General features: G+C 44.7%; 1 protein-coding gene across 6 annotated transcripts in view; it reads left to right on the top strand.

The window, feature by feature from the left end:
* The first annotated feature begins 408 nt into the window (after positions 1 to 408).
* The window catches only part of Ogdh (oxoglutarate dehydrogenase), a 64795-nt gene continuing 43019 nt past the window's right edge, over positions 409 to 22184 (top strand). For 4 of the 6 annotated variants that reach the window (XM_005366200.2, XM_005366202.2, XM_026788692.1 and 1 more), the window contains exons 1-2: positions 409 to 505; positions 6688 to 6935. In XM_005366200.2, the coding sequence (XP_005366257.1) occupies positions 6714 to 6935 (222 nt within the window). In that variant the 5' untranslated portion in view covers positions 409 to 505; positions 6688 to 6713. Of the gene's footprint in view, positions 506 to 938; positions 1038 to 1272; positions 1293 to 6687; positions 6936 to 22184 lie in introns of those variants that run through there. The other 2 variants (XM_026788690.1, XM_026788691.1) reach the window with 2 other exon arrangements.

Genomic DNA, 22184 nt, shown 5'->3' on the forward strand with positions numbered 1-22184 from the left:
AGGCAGAGGCAGTGAGAGTGGCAGGCGGATCTCTGTGAGTTCGAGGCCAGCCTGGTCTACAAGAGCTAGTTTCAGGATAGGCTCTAAAGCTATAGAGAAACGCTGTTTAGTGCTTGTTTTGGCTCCAAAGCCTGTGGGCCTCAAAGTCGCGACGCTTCGCCTCGGGCCTGTCAAACGCTGCAATGACCAGAGTGCCCACACGCCCTGAGTTTACTAGAGTCTTAACCAGGCTCTGGAAGCTTCTCATCTCTAACTAATGACAGTGGAAGCGCGCTGAGCAACAGGCTGAGTTTGGCCAGCTGCAAGCTCCGCATTGGCGCGAAGCCCGAGAGGGACGGAAAGGCAATTCTGTGACATCACGACACGCCCACAGCCCGTCGCTCAGGCAGGCCGCTCCTCCGGGGCCGGGCTACGTGCTGACGCCACACGCCGGGGCGGGGCTGAGAGTTTGGAGCCCGGAGTGGGGTGTCGGCGCCTCACTCGGGTGGAGCAGAACGGCAGACAGGTAACCTTGCGCAGTGGATGGGCTCGGTCCAGGGCTGGGCGGCTCGGCGCTTGCCAGCCGGAGCCGGCGGCCGAGGGGGAGGCCTACATGCCCTTGCAGCCGGGCCACCCGAGTGACGGGCGTGAAGCCGGACCGAGCCGGGCTGACGGAGGGCGGCGATGGTGGGCGGGGGATGAGCCTGACGGACAGGCGTCGGAGCCAATGGAACGGCAGGGTCCGCCTGGCGGGCGGAGATTGGCGGACGCGGACGCGCGCCGGGGGTCGCCGGCCCGAGCGCGATTGGCTCTGGCGGCGGAGCCTCGGAGGCGGCGGGCTTGGGTGTCGGTGGCTCGGCGGTCCGGGAGAACCCCAAGGTCGCGGCGCGTCACGTGGCCCGGTCGCTTCCTCCGGCCCGCGCGCGTTCTTTTGTCCTGCGTGCCCTGGCCCCAGCAGGCCGCCGTCCTTGTGTTCGCCGCGCCCGGTTAAGGCGCTGACCTTGGTGCCTACGGCAGCCCCACCTGCCGGTGTGAGGTGAAACCGGGAGCGGGCCAAGGTGACACTCGTTTCCCTAGAAACCCCGTCCACGCACCGCTTTCCTCGCGAGAGTGTGTGTGACAGACGCGAGTTATCCCTCCTAGTGACTGGGAAGCCTGCGACCGTGCCCTCGCAGGAGTTACCAGATCGTGTGCCTTTTACCCACGCGCAGTGCGCCGGTAGCCGAGATGACAAGCTCGGGAAGAGTAGTCACGTGGCGGACACGAGTGTGCAGACCGGAGGCCCGAGGGTAGCGCATAGGGGTAGCTGCAGGGTGAGGCTGGGGAAAGGGAATTAAAGGGAAATGAGAAGCGCAGCGCTAGGTGATGTGCGCATGCGTAGCCCCACTTCCTGACTCGCTCTGCGGGATCAGAAAATGGCGGCGTTACCATTGGAGGGTGGAGTTTTAGACCCTTGACGTCAAAAGGTCACTCAAGGAACACCTCTACAGGCCCAAGTGGGGTCAGTGGGGTCAGCCAGTTTTCGAGCGAGGCCTCGAAGGGCGTGTAAACACTTTAGATACGGTGATCGTCAGTCAGAGGTGTTATCTGTAAATAGTGACGCCAATTCAGCTGTGCAAGTCAGCTTCTTGACCTCTCTGTAGAAGCAAGTAACTAAAAACAAATGTTTTTTTTCCCCGTGGATTTCATTACCTGATGGGCCCGACTTGCGTCTGTGCATCCTGTGCTGTGACATTGAGCAGAGGGCACTGTTGGAGTTTCCTAGTTTGCCCGGTCTTGTGGTCCTGCCCTTGACGTGGCCCCTGGGTAGATTACTTAGTATTTGACGTTAGGATGAGTGACACGGTCATTGTCTTTTTCTCTTTTCTATTCTTGTCCCTTTGGCTCACATATTAGGCAGTTTTCTTTCTTTCTGTTTAAAAAGCGGGGAACATGTACATATGACAGCGCTTGTGTAGGTGTCTTGGGACAACTTGTGAGATTTGGGTTTCTCCTCACCGTGTGGGTCCTGGGGATTGAACTTAGGTGGTCAGGTTTGGTGGCCCTGATCCATCCTGCAGACGTTTTCCCCCTGGTATGTACACCTTTAGGTTTGCTTATCTTTCGGGCAGATTGACCTTTGCATTATTTATGTTCCTCTCAGTCTCTGGTAATTGCCTTTTCACTGCTCTGCTTTATTAGATAATAGGGCCATTCTTGGAAATACTTGGCTTTTCTTTTTGGTTTTTCAAGACACGATTTCTCTTTAGACCTGACTGTCCTCAGACTCACAGAGATCCGCCTACCTCTGCCTCTCAAGTGTTGTGATTAAAGGTGTGCGCCACCACTACTTGTTGTGAAATAATGTGTTTTCGATCTTATGTTCATTATTACTATCTTGTCAACAAACATATACTCTTATTTTTATCCTCCTGTCTATTGGGCTTTTTTCTGATGTCAGGATTTATAGTGGCATGTTAAATGTTAAGTCTTCCATTTTGCTTATTCTAGTTTCATTTCTCCTCTTTCTCTGTGCTGACTTCCTTTGGGTTACTTTAGTGCATACAGCCAAGGCTTGCCTTGGACCCAAGGTTATCCTCTTGCTTCAGCCTTCTGCATGCTAGGGTTTGCAGGCATGCCACACCGTTCCTGGCACTGCGTGTGCATGTGCGTGTGTAGGTCAGAGGACACTTCAGAGAGTCACTTTTCTTTTCCCACCATGTGCATCCTGGGGATCCAATTTGGGTTGTCATACTTGGCAGCAAGTGCCTCAACCAAAGTGATGAGTTTTCTTGGCAGCTCTTGTTGGATGATTTCAGATCGACAGTTCTGTTCCTTTAGTATTTAAAAACTGTCCGTTTTCAAGTTTTTCTATTCCTTGAGACAAGATCTTCCCTGGAGCTGGACTTCCAGTTAGCAAGCCCCAGCAGTCCTCCTGCCTCCCCCAGCACTGGACTTACAGATGCACATGAGTGACCACGCCTGTCTTTGCTTATATAACACTCTCACCCACTTAAGCGGTCCCAAACCTTTTCTTAATTTCATTTTCTTGGTCATAATGCGTCATTGTAGTTTTTCACAAGGTTTTTATAAGTTTATGATATGTCTGTAGTGTTTAGCTTTAGGGTCTGTTTATCTTCTTGAATATGTGTAGTTAAGCCTTTTACCAAATCAGGAAATTTTGTTGTTGCTGTTTTTGGTTTTTGTTTTTTCAAGACATGGCTTCTCTGTGTAGCTTTAGAGTCTGTCCTGGAACTTGCTCTGTGGACCAGGCTGGCCTCAAACTCACAGAGATTCACCTGTCTCTCCTCCTGAGTGCCTTGATTAACGGCAGACGCCACCACTGCACAGCTGTTGCTTTGTTTTTTAAGACAGGATTTCTCTCTGTAGCCCTGGCTGTCCACTCATTTTGTAGACCAGGCTGGCCTTGAACTCAGATTATTTGCCTGCCTCTGACTCCAGAGTGCTGGGATTAAAGGTGTGCGTTACGGCACCTGGCCCTATCCAGATATGGTAGTCTTAACAGCTGTGATATGTTGGTATTAGTGTAAGTTGAGAAGGTATGAGAATTGATCTCATCTTTTTACTTATTTTTGAGTCAGGATCTCACTGTATATCTCTGGCTGGCCCAGATCTCTCTCATTCATTCATTCATTTTTGAGGCGGGAACTCATAGAGATCTTCTTGTCTCTGCCTTCCAGTGCTAGAATAAAAGGTATGCACCACCATGTCTGGATCTTAAATATTTAAGCAGAGTAGAGCAGGCATTTTCTGACTGCTAAATAGCAGAGAATGCTGCCTCAAGTCTAAGAACTTCATTACTGCTGTAGTTGTGGTCCCCACCCAGTATGAGGAATGTGCCCTCAGTACTGCTGGAATCAGGCCCCAGCTGATTGTCGCTGGAGTAAAGGTGGAGATAAAGTCCCTCATTTGTGTTTTGATGTCACTGAAGATGGAGCTATGGTACCTTCACTGATGTTTGTAGTAGGAAAATTGTTTAGATGTTTCATTTTGCTGCACCTGTCACTATCCTTTGACTTAAGAGCATAGGCTTTGTGCCTTCTCTTGTCTACACCTGTTAGCATTTTTTTTTCTTTTTGGTTTTTTGACACATGGTTTCTATGTGTAGCTCTGGCTGTCCTGGATCTAAATCTGTAGACCAGGCTGGCCTCAAACTCACGGACATCCGCCTGCTTCTGTCTCCCAAGTGCTGGATTAAAGGCACTTCACACCACCGCACGGCTGCCTTTTGGCCTTTCTTAGCGTTCCTCTGTTCATTAATCTGGAACATGTGGCGCAAGGACGGTGCTCTGTCAGTGCTCTGTCCAAGATTCTAGGTTCAAGTCAGTTTGCTTGCTTTCTCCACCTTTTGGAGACTTTTGTTTTAAATTTAACATTTATGTTTGGGGCTGAGTTTAGCAAGAAACAGGAATTCTGTATATACTTTGATAAAATGTTTGCAGATTATCATGCTTTCTATAAAGATTTCAGAATTTTCACTCAGAACATATCATTGCCTTTAATCCCAGCACTTGAGAGGCAGAGACTGACAAATCTTTGAGTTAGTTCCAGGCCAGCCTGGTCTACAAAGTGAGTTCTAGGACAGCCAGGACTATAACAAAGAGAAACCCTGTCTCAAAAACCAAAAAATCAAGGGGCTGGAGAGGTGGCTCAGTGGTTAAGAACGCTGACTGCTCTTCCAGTCAGTTCCAGTGGGTTCAATTCCCAGCACCCGCATGGCAGCTCAGAACTGTCAGTAATTCCATATCTGACACCCTCATGCATACAAACAGGCCAAAACACCAATGCACATCAAATAAATAAATTTAAATTCTCTTTGAAATAGGGTCTATCAAAATAAGTAACTCCGGCTGGAAATCTAGAGGCTTCCCTCAGCCTCCAGAGTGCTGGAATTACAGGTGTCTGTCATAATGCAACCTCTTAAAGTGCCTCTTCCCTTCTGCCTTCACTAGTCTGCCTGCTTTAGACCCCTGCAGGCCTGGGCACCTCTGATGCTGCAGAGCCACTGCTAGGGAAAGAGCACAGCCATCTTCAGACTCAGGTATAGAGACTTGCTCCTTCAGTGATCTGACTTTGGAAGTACTGGATGAAAGCCTGCATGCAGTTAGATGGGCTAAGTAGGCCGTGTACTAGAAAATGGAGATACTCCACTAATGTTTCACGAGTTAGAGTAATTGCCATACCAAGGTGACTGATGTTTACTTATCTTGGGAACTTGAATTTCTCAAACATCTCTGTTAGCTTCTTATAAGTTATAATTGTACGTTGGCCTACTTGTAAGTTATAATTCTTTAGTCATAGAATATTTGTATTATAATTACAAACAAATGAGAGCGACAAGAGTAATTACTGTATCTAGTGTTTGGTTCAAAGATACTGAGCAGGTCAGGTCTAGGATGTAATGCTTACACAGCATGTGGGTGTCACTGATACTTGTGCCACTATCAGTAAAGTTCTTACTGCACAAGGACCTGGGTATGGTAGTACATGCCTGTAATCCTAGAGCTGGGGAGGCAGAGGCGGGTGGATCCCTGGGGCTCCCTGGCCAGCAAGCCTAGTTTGTGTGATAAGTTCTAGGCGAGTGAGCTACCTTGTCTCCAAAAAGGAAGGCAACACTTGAGGAATAACACCAGAGATTGACCTTGGGCCTCCCTATAAGTACACATATTTATGAGTAGTATGTTGCATCTAGTATATAAGTATATATATCATACATATATCTGTATGTATTTAATATTTAGATGCTCTTGCCTTAGCTTCCAGACTGCTGAGAATTCAGGTGTATGTCATTATGCAACACCTTTTTAAAAAAATTATTTGTGTTTTATGTACTTTGGTGTTTTGCCTGCATGTATGTCTGTTGTGAGGTGTCAGATCCCCTGGAACAGGAGTTACAGAAAGTTGTGAGCTGCCAAGTGAGTTCTAAGAATTGAACCTGGCCTTCAGGAAGAGAAGCCAGTGCTCTTAACTTCAGAGCTTTCGCCCCAGTTTCTATGCAACACTTCTACTTCCCCAGAATACTAAGAGCACAGAGAATACTCAATGATTTCTGGATACAGTAGAAAATGCCATTTTGCAATTATTGTCAATTCTTAACCAATCCTTGTTGTGTTTTTTTTTGCAGTCATTTTAGACAATATATAATAAATGTAAAGAGGGGGCTGGAGCGATGGGTCAGTGGTTTAGAGCATTGCCTGCTCTTCCAGAGGTCCTGAGTTCAATTCCTAGCAACCACACAGTGCCTCGCAACCATCTGTAATGAGATCTGGTGCCCTCTTTTGGCGTGCGAGCATTTATGCAGGCAGTTGTATACATAACTAACTAAATAAATTTTTTTTTTTTTTTAAATCTTAGTCCTACAGCTAGTTGCCTGGATTCTCAGGGTAGCTGATTGGGAACTTCCTTTAAAATAAATAAATAAATGAATGAATGAATGAATGAATGAATGAATGAATGTAAAGATCCCAAGTCAGATGGGATCAAGTCTACAACTCTGTGCCTACTTTTCTGGGGCTAATCCAGGCATTGCAGGGATGTGAGTATGTCAGTTTGACACTCATGCTCTGTCTTGCTCTCATGTGGACTGCGCATTGAGCAAGTCATTGCCTGGTGTGAATACCTTTCAAGCTAGAATCTTTTTCCTGAACAGTTGGGCAAGTTTTATCTCCTTAATGTTCTCCTAAAACTTCTCTCTCTCTTTTTAAACAGGCACTTGTGGAAGGCTTCAGGACAAAATGTTTCATTTAAGGACTTGTGCTGCTAAGTTGAGGCCATTGACGGCCTCCCAGACTGTTAAGACATTGTCACAAAACAAACCAGCAGCAATTAGGACGTTTCAACAGATTCGGTGCTATTCTGCACCTGTAGCTGCTGAACCATTTCTTAGTGGGACTAGTTCGAACTATGTGGAGGAAATGTACTGTGCCTGGTTGGAGAATCCCAAAAGTGTACATAAGGTAAGGCTCACAGAGAGTTCCTGTGCTGTGTGTGTTGGTTAGGTGCTCACTGACTGCCAGGTAAGTAAGTGTACCTAGGAGAGTCGGTGGGCAGGCAGGCAACTGGACCCCAACACCACCTACCATGTCAGCTGCATCAGACTCAGTGTGGCCTCGCTGGAGAACACAGCCTTCTTGAATGATTTCCAGCAATAAACTCAGCACTCTGAGCACACAAGGAAGCATGTGTAGCCCTTCAAGGATATGAGGAAATACAAGTGTGGTCCTGCGAACATTGAGGAAGCACAAGACTGGCGCTCCAGGATTTCCCCAAAGCTTGCTTTAGGATGGAGCCTCTGAAGAAAGTCTGTGAGAAAGAACGGGACCTCAAGATGCTCTTCGTCCTTGCTACTCTGAGAGAACACATGTATTTGTGACATTATAAATTCAGTACATGTAATTTCTATATAAACTGGTTTAGATCCTTGTTTCTCTTTTTCTCCTGTTTTTGATTTTTCTGTATCATCTACATGGGCACTTTCTTCTTAGACCCTTTTCTTTTCTGCACTGTTTTTCTGAACCCTTTCTGAGGGCAATTTGTTCAGACATTGTGGAGATGTGAATCCCCAAACTATCACAATATATCCACTTGCCCTGGGCTAGCCCAGGCATCTTAGTAGTGTCAGAATTGGTTTGGTCTGTTTGTGGCCAATGACTGCTTATAGGGTTTTTTGTTTTGTTTTGTTTTTTGGCAACAAGGTTTCTCTGTGTAACAGCCCTAGCTATCCTAGAACTCACTTTGTAGACCAGGATGACCTTGAACTCAGAGATCCTCGTGCCTCTGCCTCCTGAGTGCTGGGATTAAATGTGTGTGCTGCCACTGCCCGGCTTGTTTATAGGTTCTATGGTCATTTCTTAGCTTTTGGATAAGGAATATGGAGTGGTTGCAGTGTGGTGTGATGTAAGAGTTTATATTCCACAGCTCCTCATCTGTAAGTTTTTGGAGAGAAAAGAAGAAAATGGCAGAGGCATGATGATTATCATCTTCATGGAGGCCATGCTCAGCCAAGGTGTTTACCTTTCCTGTGAATTGGGCCTGTTTGCCCTGTTGAATCATAGAGTCATCTCAACAGAAGGTATCCTGTGCCTGTTATCCATTGACCTGTGACTAAGTTTTTTATTTGTTTCAACTTCAGGTCTTTTTTTTTGAGACCCTGGATGAATGTCATGAACAATTCAAAGAACAAACAGCCCCACCCATGGCACCCATATACCTGCTCTTATATACCTACCTCATCCTCACTCCTCTTTCATTTTCTATATGTTGATAGTGGTGGTTCCTCGGTGGGCCTGAATCAGCAGACTCATTTACCTGGGCCCTTCCCAAACCTGCTGCTTCTGATTCTGGCCACCTGTGTTCTTGGACACCTTATAGACGACTCTCATGTACATGTGGCATTTGAGCATACGAATATAACCTTCTTTAAGGAGAAAAGTGATGTTGAAGATGCTGGCAACTTTCTGGTGGCAAACCTAATTGGGACCATATTCAAGGATGCTTCGTTTACTGTATGAACTGGCAGAAGAAAAAAAAAACTATTTTCTTGCTTTTTATGAAACTAGGTTTCTCTATGTATTAGTCCTGGCTGGCCTGAACTTGGCTTTTGTAGACCAAACTGGCCTCAAACTTACAGAGATCCTGCTGCTCTGCCTCCCAAATACTGGGATTAAAGGTGTGCGCTACCACTGCCTGATGAGTCTGGGCTACTTTTACAGAGTTAGGCATTGCTCTGCCCCTTCTACCTGTAGAGGGAGGACCAGAAAGGCTGATTGAGGCTGGGCCCTCTAGAAATTCTGACTGTAGTCTGACAGCACTTTGATATCTCTCCTGCCTTGTTTACCGCTAGATAGTCCTCCTCAAATTGTATTATGCACACACATGGTACATACACATTTTTTGAGGGAGATGACCCTTAATTTAAGTCTTTTTTTTTTTTTTTTTTCCCCTCAGAGACAGGGCTTCTATATGTAGCCCTAACTGCCCTGGAACTAGCTTTTGTAGACCAGTCTGGCCTCAAACTCACAGATATCCACCTGCCTCTGCCTCCCAAGTGCAGGGATTAAAGGCATGTGCCACCACCACCCGGTTTAAGTCAGATTTTTAAAGATACCTGTAATCCACAGAATGTTAGGATCTGTAACCTTAGAAATGCTTCAGTTTTATTAAAAATGCTTTGGGGACTTGGGAGATGGACTAGTGGATGATGTGGTTGATGTACAAGTATGAAGACATAAGTTCAGACCCCCTAGCACCCATATGAAAAGCCAGATGTGGCAACGTGTACCTATAATCCAAGTGCTAGGGATGGGATCAGAGAATCCTGGAGGCTTGCCTGGTCAGCCAATTTAACCGCACTGGTAAATTCTATTTTAGAAATGTCTGAGGTCAGTTTCAGTAATGATTTTCAGAGAGGTCATGGGGGCTGCTGGTGAAAGATGTTCAATAGGACAAACTTAAATTTATTTGTTTATTTGCCTGTCTGTCTGTCTGTCTATCAATTTTGAGGCAGAGTCTCTGTTATGTAACCAAGTTGGTCTTGAAATCATATAGCCCAGGCTGGCCTTCTACTCATGATCCACCTGCTTCTGCCTCAAAAGGAGGTGTTTTTTTCTTTTTTGGAGGGTGGGATTCGAGACAGGGTTTCTCTAGCTTTTTGGAACCTGGCCTCAAACTCGCTCGGTAAAGCAGGCTGGCCTCGAGCTCACAGAGATTCATCTGCCTCTGCCTCTGCCTCTGCCTCTGCCTCCCAAGTGCTGGGATTAAAGGTGTGCGCCACCACCACCCAGCAAAAGGAGGTGTTTTCATGACCACACTGAATACAGTTAACAGTGTAATTCTCTAATTACATCTTTGATTGTATTTAAATCTTTGCAAATATCATAAAATTGCCCTTCTAAATTATGAATGTGCGTGTGTGTGTGTGTGTGTGTGTGTGTGTGTGTGTGTGTGTAGATGAATGTATGTGGGGAGGTTAGTGGCATCAGATCCCCTGGACTTGTAGTTACAGATAACTATAAGCAGCCTGACATAGATTTTTGGCACTTAATTAGGGGTATTTTTGTTTGTTTTCTTTTTTTCTGAGACAGAGTTTCTCTACTTAGTCCTGTCATGGAACTCGCTCTGTAGAGTTCTATAGGCTGGCCTCGAACTCACAGAGATCTACTTGCCTCTGCTCCCAAGTGCTGGGTTTAAAGACGTGCCACCACAGTCCAGCACTGAATTGTGATCTGTTAGAAGAGTAGCAAGTGCTCATAACCACGGAGCCGTCTCTCCAGCCTTTTGTGTTTTGCTTTATAGTTAAATATGCATATGCATAAACATATTTTTACTTGTATGCTGCTCAGAATCCAATCAGGGTACTACTTCTGGGGGCTTTTTTTTTTAATTTTTGCTTTTTAAGGAGTTGTGTTTTGTTGTATTGTCACTCAGACCCTGGCCTAGGTCCCTGAATTCCTGTGCTCAAGCAGTCCTCCTGCTGTAGCCTCTCAAGTAGTAGGGTCTGTGGGTGCAGGCTGCCATGCCTTGCTTTTACCACCCCATTCCCCCTTTTTGTGATGCTTGGGATTAAACCCATGGCTTTGTGCATATGAGGCAATGATTTGGGCACTGAGCTATGTCTCTGTCTGATGTTATTTATTTGGTTGAATCTTGGTCTCACATTGTAGCCCAGACTGACTGGAACTCATTGTGTAGCACAGGCTAGTTTGGAAGGTATGGTGATTCTGTTATCTCAGTCTCCCAGGTACTGGGATTACAGACATGAGCCATCGTGTATGACCATATTTAAAACAAGACAGCCGTGATGGCACACGCCTTTAATTCCAGCACTTGGGAGGCAAAGACAGCCAGATCTCTGTGACTTTGAGGCCAGTCTGATTCAAAACATGTTCCAAGAAAGCTAGAGCTACACCAAGAAATCCTATCTTGAAAAAGAAAACAATAACCACAGAAGCAACTTTTTAAAAAGATGGCTGGGTTTTAGTTTAGTAGTACTGTATTTGCCCAACATATATGAGGCCCCTGGTTCAATCCCCAGTATTTCATAGAAAAAAGAATATATAATTGTGAAAATTCTGTGTGTGGCAAAAATATTGCCACAGGATAGAGCTCCTATGTCCCTCTTCCAGTGCTGCTCCACAGTGTTCTGTTTTCTTACTTGATCTGCCTCTGCACCAGGTCTACTATCCTTTTGTTCTAAGTTTGGTCTTCTCTGAGACTTTATCTGTTATAGGTATTTCTCATTGAATGCTTTTAAGAACCTTTGGTGGTAGCCTGTTATCTTTTTTTTTTTTTGATATCATAATTTGTTGGGTATACTTAGAATGGTGACATCTATTTTTGTGGGGGTGGTTTGTTTTGTTTTCAAGACAGGGTTTCTTTGTGCAACAGCCTTGGCTGGCCTCAAACTCCTGGGTGCTGGGAGTAAGGTATTGCCCAGCCATTTTTCTGTTTTAAAAACAGTCAAAACTAGGGTTGGAGAGATGGCTCAGTGGTTAAGAGCATTGCCCACTCTTCGGGCAATTGAACAGCACCCACATGGTGGCCCACAACCATCTATAATAGGACCTGATGTCCTCTTCTGGCATGCAGGTATATATGTACTCATATATAAAATATAAAAAAATAAAATTACAAAAAACAGTCAAAACTAGCCAAGCATGATGGCACATATGTGTGATCTCAATAGCCTTTGTTAATGTTTAAAAGCAGCAGGTAGTTGAAAACTGCTAAGCCCCTGTCAATCTTGAAACTGGTCTTGTTTTACTCAGTAGAGGCAGTACCTAAGCTCCAGGTATAGTATGGCATCTAGTTCTTCCTGAAGCAACTACCTGGTTTGGGCCTGGCTGAGATAAATCTAGTTTGGTTCTGAAGGACCAGCTCCTTTTACCCCTTCTTCCCCGTGTTGCTCCAGCACCTGTCATTGGTCCTGCTTGTTTTCTGCCTGTCTGCCACTGAGCGCTCTCACAGCTGTAGTACTCTAGCCTTTTCCTGGCTTGAACCACCTCCACCTTCCCAAAGCCTCCCTTCTTTCTGAATTTGTTAATTGATCCTTCCTTCCTTCTTCCTTTCTTCCTTCTTTCTTTCTTTTTTCTTTCTCTCTCTTTTTTGAGACAGGGTTTCTCTGGACCAGTTCTAGCTGTCTTGGAACTTGCTTTGTAGACCAGGCTGGCCTTGAACTCACAGAGATCTGCCTGCCTCTGCCTCCCTCTGCCTCTGCTGGAACTAAAGGTGTGTGCCACCACCACCACCCATCTTGATAGCCATTTTTTTTTAAAGATTTATTTATTTATTTTGTATACAGTATTCTGTCTGCTTGAATGCCTACAATCAGGAAGAGGGCACCAGATCTCATTACAGATGGTTGTGAGCCACCATGTGGTTGCTGGGAATTGAACTCAGGACCTCTGGAAGAGCAGCCAGTGCTCTTAACCTCTGAGCCATCTCCCCAACCCTTGATAGCCATTTTTTATTTGTGTTTTTCTTATGTCTTTTGCTTGCCCATTCCTAAAGTACAGTAGGAACTACAGTTCCAGGTGGTTGCTATAGCAGTGAGGGACTCTGCATTCAGAAACTAGGAGGGATATCGCTTTCATTTGGCCTAACTCTTGCCCTTTTTGGCCTGTGCTTTCTTTCATGCTCATAAACCAAAATTTTCTTATTTTCTGCGAGTGAACCTGTCAGAACAGAAAAGATACAAGTCATATGCATAATCTACATTACAAGTCACATTCATTCCATGGGAGTGACAACTGCTTTGACTGCATTCAGAAAAATCCAGAGAAAAATCAAAGAGCTGTTTGTAAGTCCAAGAAATAGCTAATTTTCTCTACGTGTTCTAAGGAACCAATGCCAGTGTTTAGAAAACAGAAGTTATCACATTGTAGGGGTAGCCTGTACAATCTTGAGGCTTCCTACACTCTGGCTCCTTCCCTCCATTCAAGACTATCTTGCAGGTCTGAGGCCCTTGGGACTCTTGCTTAACTCGGTGTTTATCTTGTGAGGGGAGGACGTGGTGACTTGAAGCCTCAGCATTCTAAAAGAAGTCTTGGAATAGCTGCTTTTCCCAGCAAACTTAGGGCTCCTACGCAGGAGGCCCAGTCACAACTGTGGAGGACAAAATTGCTTGGTCCTTTTCCAGGTGGGCCTCAACCAGATCTACATAGGTGACCCCAGATAACCATTTTTTGACTGGTCTCATGAATTGTGTCATGTACAGAGCTGGGCAGAGGTAAGTGCTCTCCTTTGCTGCAGAATCTCCTGAGTCTGCTCAAGAGAAGAGTCACAGGGTATGTTGGCTGTAATACTTTCCTATGGGAAAAGCTTGGTTCCCTAGAGTATCATATAACAAACCATTCCCAAACTACATCTTAAAGTGGTAACAGTGTGGTGTTTCTCTTGATTCTGTCAGCTGAAAGTGTCCCCATGCAGTCAAGACTACTCTAGGCAGGGTCTATGAAGGCCTTATTCATAGCTGGCAGTCGTTGCTGGCCTGCTTCTCAGGCACTGGGTCTTAGTTTTAAGAAGGTTCCAGTGATAAGGAGTGGCTGCAGAGTTCCTGAGATCTAAGCTCAGGTCTCCTACTGGAACCTATTGGTAAGTGCAGGTTGATGTCGGCCTTCAAGGGTTGAAGAGAGACAGACTCTACCCTGAGAGATGAGAGGCAGGGCATGTGTATGGATGGAAGACCATGTAGGACTGACTGGCTAGGCTAGCCTCCATCCTGTTTGACTGTGGTCTGATAGTGTGGCCACCTGTAGTTCAGTGCAACACACCTTACTTACAGTACCTTCCATAAGTCAGAGCTAAGGGAGCTTTCTTTGTTAGTCTTAGGTATCCATCACAATTTAATTCACATACCCAGACAGAAAGTTTAGAAACTTCTGTCACCTATACTGTACTGTAAAAACAACAGCATTGTCGTAATGGAGCATGCATTCATTTGGTGTTTTTACTGACATCTGGTAGTGGTCTCCCTAGGTTTTTGTTAGTTTCTTGTGATTTTATTTGCCTGCTAGGTAACAATATGTTACTATTATTTACAGGCTGCCATCTTCAAGAGTGGTGGGACTACAGGCATGCTCTAGTTTTAACTGGGTTTGTAGTACCAGCAAGCATGGATCACAGTCTACCTGAGGCTTTGTCTCATAGATGGGATGGTGCTGGTCAGTGGTCATATCTTGCTGGAAAAGAGACCTCTGCCTAGGAATTGCCTGAGGGGATAAAAGTGTCTGGAGTCCAGCCTCTTGAATCTTTTTTGGTTTTTCAAGATAGTGTTTCTCTGTGTAATGGCTTTGACTATCCTGGAACTCACTCTAAAGATCAGATCAGGCTTGCCTTGAACTCACAGAGATCCACCTATCTCTGTCTCCCAAGTGCTGGAATGACCCTCTTGAATTTTTTTTTTTTTTTGAACATTTATGCTTAGCCTTTACTCTGGCTACTTTCACATCGGGCCTGAGACCTGTTCACACAAGATAGTCACACATTCACATTTGAAATCATTCCCAGGGTGTTTTCTGGAAGGACTCAGAGCCTGCGAGAAAGAACAGAGTCATAGGTTTGGAGGAGGGGATAGATAGCATGCAGTCAGCCTTACTTGTGCATGCTGTGGCTAGGACAGCAGGGCTCACCCTTCCAAATGGCACTTACCATCCTGTGGGTAGGTGATCATAGGGCACTGGGTGGACACTGGGTCACTCGGAGTATCTGCCTTTTCACTTATTTTCCTGTAGCTCATATTGATAACAATAAGTTTAATTAGCATTTGATCTTAATAATCGAGGGTATATATTTGATAATGCTGGGCTTCATCAAAAATTTATCAGTAGTAGGTAGGCCTTTGAACCCGCCCTACCCATACCACTGGATTATTGTCACATGTTGTTGGTTATTCTTTGACTGGTACCAGTACAGGACTAAGTGCTTTTGGTTTTCTATAAATAACGTGGGAAGTCAGACTTCATTTTATTTCAACCATAGTATTAAAATTATTTGCATTTGAAATCTGTTTCAAGTCATTTTGACAGAAAGGTTATAACCTTAAACCCACCAGCACTGCCTGGCCAAAACCATGTTTTTAGAATCCATGCTTTTGCTAGGCATGGTGGTGCATACCTTTAATCCCAACATTGGGGAGACAGAGAGAGACAGGCAGATCTCTATGAGTTCAAAGCCAGCCTGGGATACAGAGTGAGACCCAGTCTCAAAACAAAAATAATGCCCTTCACCCACTCCCCACATGCACTGTACAACTCTTTTTAAAGGAAAAAGTGTTTTCAGTTAATGGGGTGGCTCAATTAGTAAAGCAGTGACCTGCATTGAATCCCTAACATCCATGTAAAATATGGCCACAGTAGGCTGGAGAGATGGCTCAGCAGTTAAGAGCACTGACTGCTCTTCCAGAGGACCCGGGTTCAATTCCCAGCACCCACGTGACAGCTCACATACATACAGGCAAAACACCAATTCACATAAAAGTAAATAAATTAAAAATACGGCTACAGTGGGCAGTGCATGCTTGTAGTCCCATCACGGGGGTGGGGGGTAGAAACGATAGAATCCCTGGCTTTCTAGCAAGCCAGTCTAGCTGCACCAATAAGCCCAAAGTACAGTGAGAGACCCTGTCTGAAAAAGTTATGGTAAAGAGCAGTCGTGGAAGATGATACCCCTGGCGCCCAAATGACCTACAGATTCTTCATACACATAAACATGTATGCACACATATACAATATGTCCAAAAAAAGAAAAAAAAACCTATGTATACTTTCAAAATTACTTAGTAGGTGCAGAGACTGGTGCCTTGGGATAGGTAGCCCCTCTTTCCAGACATAATCCTGACAGCTTCCTGTTCTATGAGTATCATTTATAACCTTGTCCACCTACTGTGATATTTTAACCTTTTTCTTTATCTCTTTTCAGAGATTTGAATGTTGTGAACTTTGTGCAGTCTAGTACTAATCTAGACAAGGAGACAAATATTTTCCTTGTTTATTGCAAAACATGCCAAGTAAGAGGTTGAAGAGGCAAATGACCTTAGAAATGGGTGTGGTGGAGAAATGGGTGTGGTGGATGGGGCCCCGAGAGCGAAGGTCAACAGGACTCAGAAGTCTCCACCACCCTCATTCTCCTGGAGCCAGAGTCCAGCTCTGTTTGTCTTGTGGACATGGAACCATTCCAGCTGCAGGAACCTGCTGTGAATCATATTTCCCAGTGACCTAGCCGTTGCTTTCTTTCTTTTTACTTCTTCCTGGTCCCCAGACATATTTCTGAAGGTAGAAATTGCTACCCTTTTCACTTTATCCAGGTGATAACAAGGGATAATGAAGGTGGGAATACATATGATTCAGAGAACTGGGGTTGGTGGCTTAGGCTCATTTTCGTCCCTCAGAAGATTGGGGTTTGTCAGGTTCTCATTTATGCCACCAGGGCTGCTACTTTCCTTAGTGAGTGACCTTCCATCTTCTAGTTTGCACTGAGCAGAAATTGGGGGTGAGGGGGTTGACTTTTTTTCCCCTGAAACTTTTTTTTTTTGGTTTTTTCGAGACAGGGTTTCTCTGTGGTTTTGGAGCCTGTCCTGGAACTCCCTTTGTAGACCAGGCTGGTCTCAAACTCGCAGAGATCTGCCTGCCTCTGCCTCCCAAGTGCTGGGATTAAAGGCGTGCGCCACCACCGCCCGGCTCCCTGAAACTTTTTTTACATTTACAGAAGCTTCCTCTTGTACAGACCAAGCACTAATGTCTCAGCCCTAGTGGTGATCTCCTGCATTCCTGTGAAGATAAGACTTCAGTTGTTGTGGCAGCATGGAGACAGACTAGCGATAAATTCATAGACTCTCAAGTTGACATATATGCAGGAGATCACCAGGACTATCCGAGATAGTGGTAAATCCAGGTGTTTACAGTGACTCCCGTGTGAGGTGAATGAATGGGTATCTAGGTATCTGAGGAGGACGTGGGGAAGGCAAGGATCTTAGAAGTCGGTGGTCAGTAAAGAGAAGCCCAAACCCAGGGCTGGGATATTATAGAGGACAATGACATGGATGTTGGCACATCAGGGGTGGGAGAGATGAAGGCAGGACTGGGGGATGGGAGCTGTGGGTAAAATGCAGGGTTGCAGAGGCAAGAGAGAAATGTTGAAGAAAGTTGGTTCATTAAGGCTGCTAGGAAGAGAATATGGTCACCAGGTAGAAGTGCTTCTGGCCTTAAACAGGTGTATATAGTTTGGTTACCTGTGGCCAAATGATATCCTGCACTTTTCTAAGTCTTTAAAAGAATATTTAAATAGCATATTTAAATTTATTCAGTATATGTAGTATGAGTTTTGCCAAGTAGGTGTGGCAACCTGCTGTGTACTGTAGCCTCTGATGGTTATCTGTTAGTGTGACAGCAGCCGTGGTTCAAAGGGGGTTCTTTAGGTATAGTCCCAACCCAGTATGGGGGCACTCTTCTCTTGTCAGTTTGTTTGAGAAGAACCACTGGATCTGCGTAACCTTCATTTTCCTCTCTGGAAACCCAAGAATACTGGTATGAACCTGGTTTTTTTGGCTAACTTTAGTACAGGCAGAGGTTTTGTCTGTTGTCTTCAGCCAATCACCTGGCGTTTTAGGCACAAAAGAAGATCACAGGGAGCTGGGTGTGGTGCCACCATGCCTCTCTTTTTACTTGTGTGCTCAGTATTTGAACTCAGGTCCTCATGTTTGTACAGCAAGCACTGAACGATAACTTTAGCCTCCCTACTTTATTTTTGAGGCAGTCTGCCAATTTCACTAAATTAGCTGGCTAGCAAACCTCAGATACGACCTTTACCTCCCCAGCACAAGGATTATAGATGCACACTATCATACCTGGCTCTTTTATATGAGGATCACACTCAGGCCCTCGTGCTTATGTGTTAAAGATTTTACCAGGTGAACTATATAATATATATTCCTAGCTCTTGCATTGAACTCACCTTTCTTCTTAGCCTTCTGAGTGGCCTTTGAAACCAGACCCCGCTGCTGTACCTGCTCCTTCTCCCGCATAAGTGTCTTTCTGTGTAGCACAGACTAGCCTTAAATTGTCAATTCTCCTATCTTACTCTCCTGAGTACATCATTGTACTTGGCTTCAAATGTTTTTATAGATGCTGATCTTTAAGTGGCTGTTGCTCACCAGGATTTTACAGTGTTGTTTGTTGGTTTGTTTTTCGAGACAGGGTTTCTCTGTGTAACAGCCCTAGCTATCCTAGAACTTGGTCTGTAGACCAGGTTGGCCTCAAACTCACAGAGATCCGCCTGCCTTTGCCTTCTGAGTGCTGGGATTAAAGGCGTGCGCCACCGCCTCCCAACTATGATGTCATTTTTATAGCTCAGGTAGATTGTCAGTTTTAGATCTTGGTCTTAGGTACTATTTCTGGGTTCTTAGTGAATTCCATGAGATAGAAGAGATGTGTAGGAAGACTTTTCTTTCCCACCTTTCAGTTCCCAAATCACTGACACAGAGACTTAATATTAATTATAAATGCTTTGCCAATAGCTCAGACTTATTACTAACCAGCTCTTACAACTTAAATTAACCCATTTCTATTACTCTATGTGCTGCCCCAAGGCTCGTGGCTTTTACCTCTCCAGCAGGTCCTGCTTCCTTTCTATCTGGTTGATAATTTCTCTGAATCTGCTCCTCTTCCTCAGCATTCTCTCTGCCCCAAAAATTCTGCCTAGTTTTTGGCCAATCAGCTTTCTCTTAATGAGAGCAACACATTTTCACAATGTACAGAGGATTATTCCACATCAAGGATGGTATGTTTTAAGGATTTAAGAGTGTTTGGGAAGCTGGGCCATGGTGTGCATGCCTTTAATCTAGCAGTCAGGAAGCAGAGGAAGCAGATCTCTGAGTTTGAGGCTAACCTGGTCTACAGAGCGAGTTCTGGGACAGCCAAGGCTATACAGAGAATTTCTGTCTCAAAAAAAAAGTGAAAAGTGTTTAGGGACCTAGCATCATAGAACAGTATTCTGGAGACAGATTTCCAAGTTCCAGTCCATCCTAGTCTACAGAATAGGTTTCTGGCCAGTTGGCCATAGTGAGAACCTATCTATAAAAAAAAAAAAGTTTGGGGCTGGAGAGATGGCTCAGCAGTTAAGAGCATTGACTCTTCTTCCAGAGGTCCTGAGTTCAATTATCAGCAACCACATGGTGGCTCACAACCATCTGTAATGAGATCTGGTGCCCTCTTCTGGGGTGCAGGTGCACATGCAGGCAGAATACTGTGTACATAATAAATAAATGAATCTTTAAAAAAAAAAAAGTCAAAAATAAGTAAAACAAAGTTTGGGGAATGGTTGGGGAATGGGGTTGTAGCTCCAGTTGGTAGATTACTTTCCTAATATGCACAAAGTCCTGAGTTTGATTTCTGGCATTGCATAAGCCAGGTATGGTGGCACATGATTGGAATCCTAGCATTTTAGAGCCAAGGGATAAGAAGCTCAATGTCACCCTCAGATACAATAGCAAGTTTAAGACCAGCCTGGGACACATGAGACCTTGTTAGAAAATAAAGGAAGAAATCATGCTTTGGATTTATTTTAGTTTAGTGGTAGAGAGCCTGCTTGGGGTATGAGAGGCTCTGGGTTTGATTCCCCAGCCCTGGTGGGTGCTATGAAGATAAAAAAAAGGTGTTTTGGGTTGTGCTGTTCTTCAGGGGCTACTTGCTGTCAGGGTTATGCTACTCTTCGTGCAGCTAGTTTGGAGTTCTTTGTGGGAGGAGCTGCTTGTTGTTTGCATATAGTACTGGGATGGGATAGGGCTGGATTGTCTCCTGCCCAGTTTTCTGCTACATTGCAAAGACTGTTACTGAAGACCTGGGTGTAGGCCAAGGATAGCTGTCTAATGATCTCTTGGACTGAGTATTTGAAGATGGACCACTAAACCATGTGGCCCATGGTCATTTCTTCTAGACTGATACTCACATATGCTGTCATTGATCATCTTTGCTTCTAGAACAAGCACCTATAGCCAAAGTATGTAGTCTTCCAGAAGAATGTCTGCTTCCAGAAGATGGACAGCCAAAGTATGCTGTCATTGGTCATTCCTGCTTCCGGGTGTAAGGAGCTCTGTTGGGCTTGCTGGAAAGGCTCCATGAACTCAGAAGCACCTGGGGATATCCATTGAGTTTCGTGGATAGCCATCTTCTAGATGTCTTGTATAGAACCTGGCAGGGTCTGAATGGAATGCTAACAGTCATGTCCTCCATTTTTCCCCACTCAGGTAGAAATATTGCTCTTTCCCACATTAGAGAAAGAGCCAGAGTGAGTTCTGGTGGGAGCCAGATTCATAGAGGAAGATTAAGACCATGGTTTTGAGAAATTTACATCCTTGATCTGTGTTGCAAACACTTGGATAATGTTGTTGTTTTTTGACACAGGATTTCTCTGAGTAGCCCTGGCTGCTCTGGAACTCACTCTGTAGACCTGGCTGGCCTCAAACTCAGAGATCTTAAAGGCATACACTATCACCCCCCAGCTCTGTAACCTCTTTTCTCCTGTTTCAGACAGTCAGCCTATGTCTCAATGTTTCTATAGTAGGTTTCATAGTAGGTACCTGAAGAGAATATCAGGTCTGTCTTCCCCAGTCAATGCCCAGTTAACCAAAAAAGTGATAATTTAAAACATTTAAAAATTGTCACTGGAGTATAGTTTATATGACACAGATGTCGTCATTTTAAAGTGTGCAGTGTTTTTACCATATTCACAAGGTGGCACAGTCATCTTCCCAGTGTGTTTTTTTGCTGTTTTGGTTTTAGGGCAGTGTTTGACTCTGGAGCCTTGACTTACCTAAAACTCACTATGTAGACCAGGTTGGCCTCAAACTCACAGAGATCCACTTGCCTCTGCCTCCTGAGCACTGGGATTAAAGGCATGCATCACCACCACCCAGCTAATTTTTTTAAATGAATACAATGGAGTATGTTCTTATTGATGTTCTTATTGTAGACTGTTATAAGCATTTCAGAAAAGTCTTCATAAGTATCCAGAATGAGAGGCTACCCTGTTCTGTAAGAGGCAGTCAAGCCTTTGTATAGCAGGGAACTTCCTGGTTTATGTACCAAGAATATATAGATATATTCGTAAATCAGATATGTTGGTTTCTGGACACTGTCATGAAAGAGCTAAGTCTAAAAAGCCAGATGACTAGGATAGGGATGAAGAAGAGGGCCACTAGCAAATCACTCGCGTGTTGATGGCCTTGGGTTTGATTTCTAGCATGATAAGACAAAGAACTTGAGTGATCAGTGATCAATATTATGATTTATTGAGTTGTCTTTATCTGCTGCCCTTAGGCACAGAGTAGTTGATAGCCACTAACCTCCCCATACCACACCCATCTCATCCCCCATCTCACCCCCCCAAAAAACCCCACATCATCTGGGTAGTATCTCTGCAGAGTTCCTAGGAAGGTGAGCATGAAAGTCTAGTAAGTTTTCACCTTGCATACTTTTTCAAGACAGTCTAATCAGAGTTTACTGGTGGGAAAGTTTAGAAACAAAACTGTATTGCAGAGAAGACAACATTTCACCTTACAGGGCTATGTTATGGTGGCTAAGTTGGGGAGACCAAAGCCAGGGGTCTCTGTCCTGCCAGCCAGCTCCCAAACAATGACTTATGGAAGCTTGTCTTGGCATAAGCCCCCAACTCACTCTTAATCTGCTTCTATTAATCTATGTTCTACCACATATTTTTTTAACCTATTCTCCATTCTGTATGTCCAACTTGTTTTGTATCTCCTGCATGCATGCCTAGATTCTTCCCAGTTTTCTCTCTGCTCAGAAGTCCCACCTATACCTCCTCCTGCCTAGCTATTGGCTGTTCAGCTTTTTATTACACCAATCACACAGTACATCTTCACACAGTGTACAAGTAGCCCACAACAAAGCTAGTTTCAGCTAAATAGTGACTTCCTTAGTCAGATCCTGTCCTCATGCTCATCCCTCCCCACAAAACCCTGCCTTTTAACAGATCTATTTTTTTTCCTCCCCAGTGGAAATAAGTCTTCATCTCTGATCTCTAAACTATTTTAAGGGACTAGAGAGTTGGCTTAGCTGTTAAGAGCACTTAGTTTGGTTCTCAACTACCTGGACAGCTTACAACTACCTGGAGCTCCATTTCCAGGATGTTCAATGCTCTCTTTTGGCTTCCATGGGTACATGCTCATACACAGATAGGCGTTAGGGTTAGAG

Source organism: Microtus ochrogaster, unplaced genomic scaffold, assembly GCF_000317375.1.
Source record: "Microtus ochrogaster isolate Prairie Vole_2 unplaced genomic scaffold, MicOch1.0 UNK6, whole genome shotgun sequence".
In the NCBI taxonomy this organism is placed as follows: domain Eukaryota; kingdom Metazoa; phylum Chordata; class Mammalia; order Rodentia; family Cricetidae; genus Microtus; species Microtus ochrogaster.